Raw genomic sequence first — 13,185 nt, 5'->3', positions numbered from 1 at the left:
CAGAAAACATCATTAAATTTGTCAATAGGACACTTGACAAACAGAGAACAACATTAATATGTGGAAATAAAGTGGTTGGTGACGTGAAAATAAATAGAGGAATTTTACAAGGAGATGCTCTATCACCCAAGTTGTTCGTAATTGCTATGGAATTGTTGAGCAGAATCTCAAATAAGAACTGCGAGAAGATCCAAACAGATGAACATGGAAGAATTGAGTTCAACCCCCTCATTTTCATCGATGACATTAAATTATTTGCCAAAGATGTGCAGACATTGAACGAGCTGAGCCAGTGGATGAATCAATGTCTCAACAACATGGGTTTTATAATCAATCATCAAAAGTCAGCGAACAATATCAATTCAAACACTATCTTTGGAGAGAAGGTAAATGATGTGGAAGGATACAAATACCTAGGAATATTAGAAGACTTGAGAAATGTAATTAAGCCAGAGAATAAAGTTATCGTAGCCAACAAGATTGAATCATGGGTAACAAATGTATGCCAAACAAAGTTGAATGTGAAAAACCTGTTTGCAGCAATAAACAAGTATGCGTTGTCAACCATTAACTATTATATTGGCCTGATCCCGTACGAGCACGAAGAATTTAACAACACTGATCTGAAGGTGAGAGGAATCTTGAGAGAGGATAATATCGTCAGAACAGCAGGTAATATGGAACGACTGTACCTGAAAAGACATGAGTTAGGAAGAGGACTACAAAATGTTTTTGAGAAGGCCAAATTGATTTTACTTGAACTATGAAAATATTTGTCAACGAACACAAGAACGAAGTTTAGAAAATGAAAGAAGAAAAGGAACCTATCTTGGACTGATTGAAGAACATTTGAAACGGAAATACCTAACTGAGGAAGGAAACGATGTAACGGTAAATGTAGTTAAGCAGAAACAAAAACAGATGCGAATGGATGGAGTCATGGTTACGTCAATGCATTCCACATTGTTCCATGAACAACAGGAGAAATTTGTAGATGTAAAACAGTCATCATTATGGCTAATGAGGGGTGTTGTGATTATTGGGATTTGATTATTTGGACTCGGAAGACGGCGATAAATTATGTATGTAAAGGATTTATTCTATTGTTTGTTTTGGTTTTCCTTAGTATGTGAATTTTGGAATTGTTTAATTTGCTTGAAGTCAATATGATTTTGAAATTATTTGATTGTCATGGTAATTCTGGTGCATCCTGTACCACACGCGCCACATTGGCGTGGGAGATTTCCGGTTTCGTAAAGTTGCACCAATTTCGTAATTTTTCTAGAGGCTTCCTAAATGTTCCTTGTCAGCACTATTTTTTCTGCGCTCCTATTGGAGAAAATAAAAGGAAATGTGATTGGTAGGTGAAGGAAATCATCGTACGCTCATTGGCCGCGGTAATATTTCATAATTTCCGGGGAGAAGCGTTGTCGCTGGAGCCTTGCTCTGCGAGGGCGTCTTTTCTGTTTGACCACTGAAGGGAGCGGTCACCTTCCAAGGTACGGGTCTTCTTGGCCCCGCCATCCGGTAAGCACCGATTATTTTCTTTTTAACTTTTCAGGTATTCAGTTTCAGATGTAGTGTTTCATTTTATTTATCTTGCCGGAGCGTACCCGTGTTTCCTTCTGCTTCCAAATGTTATAATTATGACTTAGCCGTTTCGGTAAGTCACCTCACTTTGTTAAGAGATAGTTCCCGTTTGTTGTTTTGTAAATTAATTGTTATACGCCTTTCGAAGTAATCCTTATCAGTAATATTTTTCTCGGGACTATCTCATTCATTCCGCTTCATCGTGGATTATTCATCTTTAGGTCGGGTACCCTTTCTCAGAAGTGTTTTTGAGGGGGCTACCCACCGAAGATGCTCTGCTCCATGATTACACGTAAATTATTTTTCCTCCTTTGATGTATCTCTTCAGTTTAGTATAACGTTACCTTCCTTTATTTATTTCGAACTGTTTTGGGTTTTTAAAGGTAACGCCACGACAGTGGAACGTCATGTGTGATGTTCCGGTGTAAAATAAATTTAATTACTAAATGCTACCCTCATGTAAATTGTAATGGTTGTTGAAATTATGCCGTCATTATTTTAATTGTATCTTGGTTGTTGCTTTATATATGAAATCGAATCTAACTTGTTAAGTAAAGTTTAGGATTACATTGACTTCGCTTCTTCAGTATTACCAATACCTTCCACCGCCTGGATATGGTTCCCAGCCGTTTCCCGGTTATCCTTTCTTAATAGTCATGTTGGTTAAACTGTTTGTTTATTTCCTGTGATTTATGTGCTTGCAAATTTAATTTCGTACATGTTGACATGCCTAGTGTACAGTACTTTTGGTGAAAGCATTACGGTAGCAAACATTTTCTCTTCTTTAAACCTATTAATTGTAACCTTACCCTGTGGAGAGGTAGCAAGGGGGAATATATATCCGCAGGAAGAAGGAATGTTCTGTAAGATACAAGACAGAAACATCTCCTTTAGTCATGGGAGTATATTCCAGAGATGCCCACACTGCAACCAGGGCAATAAGACAGTAGACCATCTGGCAATACAATGTGGACGAATGCTTAATTTGGACTACAAGAAATGCCACAATGACGTTGTCGGATGCTTGCATTTCATGTTCACCAAAAAGTATGGGCTGAATAATTCTAAGAAGATAAAGAATTATAAAGTGGAAAATGTCATATCCAATCAGCGGATTAGAATAAAGTCAGACGTCACAATACAGACTGAGCTTCGCACTGAACACAACAAACTGGATCTGATGATACATGACCTCGTAAAGAATGAAATGGATCTGATGCTACATGACCTCGTAAAGAATGAAATCCTAATAACTGAAGTTGGAATCACAAACAAAAATATCCTGAAACAGACTGAAACCACTAAAGGAACAAAGTACGAGATGCTAGCCAACGAACTTTCACTTATGTACAATGGAGCTAAGATGACGATGGTCCCTGTGGTAATAACGTGGGACGGGCTAGTCACCAACTTGTTCAAGAAACACATGGACAAGATGGAATTGAACAAACAGCTACAGGCCTACCTACAGATCATCAAACTAAAAAGAATGTGTGAGAGTGTGCCAATCGACTTCAGACATGGCAACTTGGATAACGAGTTGATGGAGGACTTGCAAAGAATGATGGACCAGATGGAGGCAGTCCTGGTACCGTAAATGGTGTGCAGAAAGTGTGTATATAAATGTGTAGAATCACTGGATGTAACATAGACTTGAAAACTAATTGAATAAATTATTATTTACCTTAGAAAATTTCATATTTTTTATGGCAAGATTATCTATCAAAGGCAGGTTAATAAAGGCAACCTTGTCAAGCTAGAAAGATAAAAAAAAGGAAAAGTACCTTATGTAGACAAAATGAAAAAAACATGCACACCACACAGTAGGCCCAGTCTCCATCAGCTTGTGGTTCATCACAATGACAATAATCAAAGTGTACAATCTGTGGCATTCACTCTTACGCTACCTCACAGAAATGAAATTTACTTTACTGAAGGCTTCAGTGAAAGATCCATCATTCACTATTATCTACCAACTGCAGTTCAAGGACTACTTTGTTACAATTCATTTCAGACTAATGAATAACTACAGAAGTACATATAAACAGAGCTGCCTCTCAAGATTGCATGCACACTGCATGCAGTATTACTGCGAGACATGTTTTTTAAGTGAGTACCGTTTTTAAGTATGGCCGATGCAGAAATTTGGTCATTGTTCAAAACATCCATGCTCAGTACGTACATCGGTAGGGTATCCACAAGCGCCATTATGGAAGCATTCGCCCGTATTTACGTTTGTTTGTGTGTATTGAAAATGCCTAATGGTCCTGCCGAGTGTGAAGTATGCGCTGTGATTCGTTTTCTAAATGCAAAAAAAGGGAAAGCTGTTGAAATTCATCGGCATATTAGTGAAGTGTATGGAGAACACACTATCAGCGAAGGAATGGTAAGAAAATGGGTTAGAGGATTTAAAGAAGGCAGTACTATGTCACGATGAGAAGCGCAGTGGGCAATCGTCTGTCATTACTTAAGACTTGGTGACTACCACTTGTTCCTGCACATGAAAAGGTCAGCACCACGGTGATGACGGCCTAAAATGACCGTGCTGCAGTGGCTGGCACATCAGGTGGCAGATTTCTATGAGAATGGAATTCAGAAGCTGGTTTCATGATATGACAAGTGCCTGAATATGCTTGGAACTTATGCTGAGAAGAAATTTAAGATACAGGCTTACATGTAAAAAGATAATTGTTTAAAAATGTGCAATACATTCTTTTCTAAATCACAATGGTACTTACTTAAAAAACATGCCTTGTACAAACTGCAGTCTTAGTTCCCCTAATCATCCAACACTATTAGTGACTTTTACATCTGTGCTGAAAGTTATTCTTTCCCTCTAGTTTACTTTTCTCGACTAGAATTTGCAATTTTAACCATTTCTGCTTACTCTTTTACGTTTAATTTATACTCTTTCAATTGTATAATATGCAATGTGACACCAATAGGCAATAAATTGCACTGGAATAAATTAGATGTTACAGGGATTCAAGTTGACATTTGTCTATTACTATCCACTGGGCATAGAACTGTTCACAGAATCGGATGGATATTTTAAAAACTTTGTTAGCAAGTAATTGTCATGTATTTCTACAAGTTAGTCTCCATATGGCATGAGAAATATGATTTCTGTATTTAAAAAAAAGAAAACAGAAAAGAAATTGTAACAATGGTTTACTCATGTAAATAAATGAGGGTTAATACATGCAAATGAACAGTAACTCAATTTTCATAAGTTTGTCATGTACTTCAATGCTCTTATTTTAGGACATGTTTACGATAAGAAAATAGTGAATTTCTATTTGAAACATTTCTGTGACACATATATCATACATCATGACTCAAAATAAATTTTCAATGTATTAGGTTGTGTTCAGTATTGTGCCATTCCACTATTCCAGCAATTAAGCTCAATCAAATTAAGATGGATGCGATTACTATTAATGAAGTTAGACCAATGAATAAATTACATAAAATATCAAGGAACTGAGAGTGACACAAAGTCAGAATGAATAAAATCACGGTGGCAGTGGCCAAGACAAAATAGATATTAGAATTGTTAAGGATGACAAATGAAAGCCTAACTCAAGTACATGGACGTATCTCAAGAAGTAGGAAAATCGCGTCAAGTTCTCAGAAACAGTGAAGGAAATAAAAAAGAAAAGCTGTTTGTAGGACATATATAAGTCTACACCACAAGAAGATATAAGATTTAACAAATACACGTAAAGTAATCAAATATGACACAAACTGACTTGCAGCGGCAAACAAGAAGAGCAACAAGAAGGCCGTGATTTCAAGAAATAATATTCACTATTCCACGCTAGAGACGATAAACAATTATTAAAGCCATTTTTACTATAACAAACTGAAGTATCTGCAGACTTATTGGAGATCTAATAGAAACATTGCTATTATACAAAGTTAAATTAAGCGGAACCCAAATATAATTCATGTTAAATGGCTTTGAAACTGTTACAATGTCACAGCTGATCTCATCATTGCATTCTGTATTCTCACTAGAGTTTATGAAGGAAACCATGGCTTACTAAGAAGATTGAGAGTCGACTATCTAGATGATTAAAATGCAAAGTATGTTACAAGTGTTATTTTAATATCCACCTATTCAATACAAAGAGATCTAGTAAATTAAGAATTAAATCTTATCAATAAAAGTTACAAGGGACATGTTTCACCCATTTTAAGGGCATCGTCAGCCTCAAACTCAAACCTGTTTTCAGGATCCTGATTGTGTTTACAAATCGTAAAAAGACAATATAAATGTACGTGTTTGTCTAACATAAAATTATTAGAATGTCCTAGGTTAAAACCATAGTATCAAGCTGGATGTCACAAGTTCACAAGATTACACTCTCTGGAGCGCTGAGTCAATGCACCCCAAAACTGTTGAGGGTGGAGCGATAAACAGGTCAATCTTTATAATGAAGTGGAAATGTGTTTCTTTGAATACTCCTATAGGAGGATAAGAAAAAAGTAAAGCTGACAGACTGTTAAAGATGTTAATTTCGTATGTTAAGATAAGACAACAGTCTTCTTTAAGTAGCTGTGGAGCAAGGAAAGGTGTTCAGCTGTCTATAGTCGTATTTATCTGGCTTGAAGGACCAAAAGTCGAACGTGTTAAGATAACAGTCTTCTTTAAGTAGTTGTAGAAGCAAGGAAAGGTGTATGGCTGTCTATAGTCGTATTTATCTTGCTTGAAGGAACAGAAGTCGAAGGTATATTCATGTTGATTAGAGCTTTTTTGGTGTAAAGTCTGTAACAAGAGGAGAGTGAATGCTTAGAAAAAGAAGAGAAGGTGGGATGACACCTGGCCCATGATGACACCAACGATGCCGCCCAAGCAGAATGACCAGAATCCTGAACTGTAGAGGATGACCAAATGATAAATATCATTCTGGAAAGCAACGGAAAAAGATAAGTTTTTCTGAAAGAGGTTAGCCAATAATATAATTTAATCATGTGTACAGATAAATAATAACAAGGTTGGTCTGTAGTTAAAGCCTACATTAATAGATATGTGTTTAGAGTCTTCAGAATGACATTATATTCTCACGAGTGATTATTTATGCCAATGATATAAGGGAATAGGTAGTCTTCACCAAATATAACAAACCCAAGTTAGGAAGTGTAATAAAGTGTTAATAGTGTTTTAATGAAAACAAAGGATCCCAATTAGCCATGTTATACTGTACCATATGTGAAATGTTAATAAGAGGGATAATTTTAGGATCTTCGATATGCAACGCCAAGTGATATTATGATGTGTAGAGGTTATATGTTACCGTAATAAATTTGGATATGCATTAAATATGGAGATATTGTCAAATTGAAAACATGTTAACGTTATTTGATAGGATATTGGTCTGATAATGCGAGTAAATGGAAATACAGTACGATTATTTGAGCGTCAGATAAGATATATAGTTGTAATACATATTTATGAAGGAATATGAAGTGATATAATGTAAAATGAGTTATGATGAAAATATAACAATGTTATATGTTGTGAATGAAGAATTTGTTGAATGAATATGCAATACTACAATGAGATACAAGATATAAACAAATTATTTGAAGAGTAAGGAAAAGAATATGATGTACGGCAGGATCATATGTGTTTATTATACAGTAGCAGTATATTGTCTGAAAATCCATATTCTAGATTACTGGTGATGTAGTTATACATATACTTATGGAATGTCATTGTAGGTCAAGATCATAAAAAAAAAATTCTTAGAAAAAAATTTCTTAGAAGAATAATGTATTTACGCAAATAATCCCCGCATATTTAAAAAAAAATTTGAGGCACGAAATTGGGGTGCGGGTTTTATTTGCATTAAGGTTGTCAACACGCTCCTGGCTCACCCAGTTTTTGCTGCTGAGTGTACAGTTATGCTTTGTGCAACCGTAGATGGAAGAAAACTGTCCCTATATGTCATATTTAAATGGAAAACAATTCATACTTTTAATTCTAAACTGACTTTACATTTTTTTAAAGTAGTACCGTATTTTACAGAGTATATTAAGTTAAAAATTTCTCCACGTCATGATAGAACGTGTCTTCCAGAACGTGCAGGGGTAGCTTTCTGCAATTTCACTCACTTTGGTGTGTCTATAGTGTGTTTCATAGTTGAAAATAGAGTGAAATCGTTATTCTTTTGTATTCAGCGTTTTAAGGAATGCCACAATATCACGTAACAGGCAGTACGCAGAAAAGCAGAATCCGCAAAAACTAGCATTTCTGAATTACAAGATGGCTGTTAATTCAAAATCACGTAATTGGAAGTTCGATTTCTGTATTACAAAGACTTCGAATTAACGAGGTTTTACTGTATCGCAAAACTAACATCAGATTTCGCGGGTGTGTCTATTTCAAGTGTTTACATTGCACGAAAAGAATTATCCACCACCAGCCGTGTTACTGTCCAGTAAAAAGAGACCATGTGTGAGAAGTGTTTTAGATGTGGAGTGTGACAAACTTGTAAGTAACTTAGGAGAGGAATCTAGTGATGTAAGAGACAACGAATCTTCCCATCTACAGGGAACTGAACCTATTGCAAGTTCAGATTAATAAAATACCTGTCAGGTAAGTAGGCCTACTTGCTCATTTTCATGGAAAATATATTTCATAGCAGTGATATTTGCGTAAAGACCTCGCGGAGTAATACAAAATATTTGTTTATGCCTACGTTATTCTTTTGATGAAAGGAATTTTAGTTCATTTCTTTTTTTTTTTTTCAAAATGAGTTTTCCTACAATGAGGGTGCAGGCATTATTCAACGGCGGGGATTATTCGGGTAAATACGGTAATTGGCTATGTACATGGACATTTTAAACTTAATATTACTATTTTAAAATCCAATTTTTCCAAAATAATGATGGCATAACAGAGATTAACATGGATAATTAATATCATACTATACACTATACCGTGTCTTCAAAAATGATTTGCCCTAGGCAAGATACTTAGAATAACTTGCACATTAGGTCATTTATTAATATAAGTGGTCACATTTGAGAATCTTATCATGTTAGACACACCCAATGATTATTTACGTTAAAATGAATTGATATAAAGTATGATTATGGTTAACATAGTAATTTTAACTTGAATAGAAGCAGATTTGCGCTGTCGAGTGAGAAACTTATCTTTTCCAGAAGGTTATATTGAAATGCTACAAAATAACATATCAATCCTGTATTAACAAAACTTGTCCTAAGCAAAGTTAATGAAAACTAATGTAAAATAAGGAAACATGTTGCGATTTTGGTGATTCTTGAACAACAAACAATATGATAATGTACAGAATGATCCTTCAGATTGACACAACGAACAATTTCTAATGTCAAGATGCAATTTATATATTTTTTTAAAATGGATATTTTATTGGACATATTTAATAATCCATTTCAATTGTGATATAATGTAAAAATAGTGAAAGATAGGTGAGGCAGGAAGTCAAAATAGCATAATTGATGCCGATTATTAGAGTTCGTGGTTTATAGCATTTAAAAATCAGTGATTTAGCGTTTTGATTTTCAAATTTAGCGTTTTGTAGCATCTAAACTTCTCAAATTTAGCATTTTGTAGCAAATTGGTTAAAAATAGGGAGTAAAATCATACTGCTTAATCACACATTGCTCGTCATGCAGTTTTGAATTCACTATGGAAAATACGACAAATATCAACATAAGACTGCAAGAAGTATTAACGAACACACAGGAATATGCTTTTTTTTTTCAAATTTACAAACATAATTTCAAAGTGAAAAATACTATTCTGAACGTATTTATTTATCACAGTACAACACACCTACAAGGAAGAGGAATTTCAATGATGATTTAAGTACAACCTGCCAATTGTTTAAAAGGTGTCCTTCATTTGAGACCGCCTACCAGTTACAATTATGTTGTACTTGCTAACAAGAACTCTACATCGACACTGTTCGTAGAGGCCCAAATGCACAGAAGTGCTGCCAAGGCAAAGGAAAGCCTGCAAAACATTTTTTTTCTTCTTCAAGTTTTTGATTGCAGAGTCGGCACATCAATATAGGCCATCTGTATCGCTTACATAAAAATGTCCCGATTTGTGATTTTCGGCATGCTGTTTGAGCGTCACTTCGCTTCTACCCATGGCTAACAGACAATAAAATAAATCGCTACCGTACTTTTAAACAGAACTACTACTCAACACCAATGTCAAGAATAACCGACTATGATCAAGGGTCAACACACAAAGAGAATGAACGTGGTGCTTGAAAGTGTATTTGCTGTTTGATTGACTGGTCTTTGCAGTGCCCTTTAGCCAGTGAAAGAAATTCCACACATTGAATAATTTAACCCTTTGGGCTGCCATTACTTGTGAAAGGAAATATTCCCTTACTTACTATTTATTTCTTCGTCACTTTAACATAAATTTGATTAATCACATAGGCTACATAAGAATACACAAAGCAAAGTGAGCTTTTAGCTCGTCTAAAGTAACAGGAAACCAATGTTTTTGTTCGTAAGTATTACTGGTTTCCAGGGAAGCAGATAAATTAGCAAGAAATGTAGAGGCATAGGTACTGGTTTCCTTAGTGGCGTGTTCCCAGAACTGTGAGGTTAGAAATTCATTCCCTAAGTCCATTTCTTTCGGATTACCCAACCCCCTCCTCACCATAGAGTGAATTTCAAAAACTGGTTTACATGTTACAGAAAGAGGCTTATTGTCAACAAGACCATAATTACAAGTATCATTTTACTAGACTTCTCAACGGGCGAGTTGGCCGTGCGGTTAGGAGCGCGCAGCTGTGAGCTCGCATCCAGGAGATAGTGGGTTCGAACCCCACTGTTGGCAGCCCTGAAGATGATTTTCCGTGGTTTCCCATTTTCACACCAGGAAAATGCTGGGACTGTACCATAATTAAGGCCACGGCCGCTTCCTTCCCATTCCTAGGCCTTTCTTGCCCCATCGTCGCCGTAAGACCTATCTGTGTCGGTGCGACGTAAAGCAACTAGAAAAAAAAAAAAAAAGGAAAACTAGGCTTCTCACTCGCTCTTGTTGCATTCTGGTTTCGTCACGTAGTTTCAATTGGCACTATCATCTCGGAACTAAAATCGGAATCACTTTCATCACTGTCATTTGAAGAAGCAGTATTTTCACTCTCCAGAGAATCTTTTCCACTTTCAACATCACTATTTTCATCCAGTTACGAATAAACTCATCCATGCCGCGCTTGGATGCCGCCAGGATTGTTTACAACGAGCGGCAAAATGAGGTGCTTTTTATTTTCCGTATTTCAGCTCAGAGTTACTATTTACACAGAGAAAATAGCTTCAGGTATCATCTGACATCAATCGGTTAGGCTGAAAAACAAAGAGAATAAATCTCTCCGACCAGCTAACTGCGATAATGAACTTATAGATGTTCCGTGCACCAAGACGGAAGTGTCCGTCAAAGCATGTTACCGTTTTACTATCGCACTGGGGGCCGTAATAATTATTTCTCCTGAAATAAATAACAACATTTATATCTTATTTTTAAGAAAAATGCATAGTTTTAAAAAATATATGTTTATTTCGTATAAAACTGAGAGTTTCGCATCTATTTCGCATAAATTGTATAATTTCGCATTTTGAACCAATTTCGCATTTTATCGCGAATTCGAAATCGCAAAAACCACACGTACGGGTCATATAAGATGAAGGCACATACACTGACAGAGTTTCGGCATATTTCGCATTTATCGCAAATGCTAAAAATCACAAACTCTACCGATTATATGAGCACAGATGATTACTACATATGCGAAGAATGAATATTAATCAAATTTTAAACTTAGTTCTCACATTTTACCTTTCTCATCCACTTAATTCTTACTTTCTTGAATAAATGAAATTAATTAAGGTTAATAAGATGTGTTATTGATGTTTTCCATAGTAACAAAGATCAACTTAGATTTAAACTGTAGAATTATCCATTTCCTTGCAATTTCATGATATGTTAGATGGAGACGTCCATCAATTCCGATGATAGATTTACATAGCGTATCAGCATAGTCTGAATCCCACGAGCAGTCAAAAATAAAATCTTTACGATAAAAAAAAGCGTAGTAACGCATGCACAAAAATTATGAACCCTGAGATCTAGTTGTGGTACCTTTACATCAGCTATCCTGGACGCGGGATGGGCGTAGTACGTACAGTACATAGCAATGATATGTTAAGCACAGAACAAAAATGGCCAATCAGACACCAGTTGGATCTGAAACCACAACCTTCTGATTTTGCATTGGATGCTCTCACCAGCTGAGCTGTGGTGGCCCAGATCATATTCTTATGTTGGAAAGATCCTTACAATGCAGTTGTGAAAATTCAATATTCATTCAAATTCAGTGACTTTCTTCCTCTTCTTCTTCTTCTTTTTTTTTTTTGCTACCGCTTTTTCCCACACTTATGGGGTCGCGGGAGCAAACTTGTGTCGCACATGTAGATTTGGCCCTGTTTTACGGCCGGATGACCTTCCTGACACCAACTCTATATGGAGGGACGTAATCACTATTGCGTGTTTCTGTGGTGGTTGGTAGTGTCTTATGTTGTCTGAATATTGCGAGGAGAGTGTTGGGACGAACATATACACTCTGTCTCCAAGCCAGAAGAATTAATCAGAAGCGATTAAAATCCCCGACCCGGTCGGGAATTGAACCCGGGACCCTCTGAACGGAAGGCCAGTACGCTGACAATTCAGCCAACGAGTCGGACAAATTCAGTGACTTTATTCATTCCCCAAAAAATTATCCTCAAAACACCAAAGTTCTACTTGATTTCATATTTTGTCTTGAGAGAGTACATTTTATTTTATAACTTCCCTAATTCTAGGGTTGCCACCAGGACAAAGCACACCAGTACTTTATTTGCTGATACTCAAATTACCATCACTGTTTAATGGGTAATAAAAAATACTATCTTATAAATCATACTAGCAAAATATACTGAAATTGAAGAGAATTTTTAAAAAGTACATACCTGATAGATATGTGTCTCTGTAGTAGCATCAACTACTTCCCCTTTGGTAGGGGCAAATACACGTGCACCACTCCATTGTTTACAGTGGTTTAACATTACATTAGTACTTTCTGGGGGACCTCGGACAAGAATCAGCCTCCGAGGACGTAGTTGGCTTAGGATCTTCTGGAGAGACTCTCCATCTGATCGTCCCTCAAAATCAATATACTGCACTTGAGCTACTACCTTAACACTTTTAACGACAGAAATACATTTGGTGGGTACTTCTGTGATATCTAGAAAGAAAAAATTGATATATTACTTTCATCATTGATAATGTCAAATTATATGGCCCAGGATAGGGGTTGGTACTTTTTCAAACTAATCCATTGATCAGTGGCCTTATTTTCAGTTACCATAACATTTCTGTTACAGAATTAATGTTACTTTCAAAAAGTGAAATGGATACTTTACAGTAGACAATGAATGAATAAGCATTTAAAATAATGTGGTATAGTTATTCAAGTTGTGAGGTACATTTTCCAACACCTAACCCATATAGCTATAATGTTGCCCCCACTCTACTAACTA

The 13,185-nt window shown here is 36.0% G+C and overlaps 1 protein-coding gene across 1 annotated transcript in view; it reads right to left on the bottom strand.

The window, feature by feature from the left end:
- Window positions 1-13,185, bottom strand: part of Cpsf100 (cleavage and polyadenylation specificity factor subunit 2) — a 162,673-nt gene that overhangs the window by 33,970 nt on the left and 115,518 nt on the right. The window contains exon 12 of the mRNA XM_067156208.2: window positions 12,616-12,890. Within this exon, the coding sequence (XP_067012309.1) occupies window positions 12,616-12,890 (275 nt within the window). The remainder of the gene's footprint in view (window positions 1-12,615; window positions 12,891-13,185) is intronic.

The sequence above is a fragment of the Anabrus simplex genome, chromosome 1 (genome assembly GCF_040414725.1).
Source record: "Anabrus simplex isolate iqAnaSimp1 chromosome 1, ASM4041472v1, whole genome shotgun sequence".
Lineage (NCBI taxonomy): Eukaryota > Metazoa > Arthropoda > Insecta > Orthoptera > Tettigoniidae > Anabrus > Anabrus simplex.
This window is presented reverse-complemented; position numbering and strand designations above follow the sequence as displayed.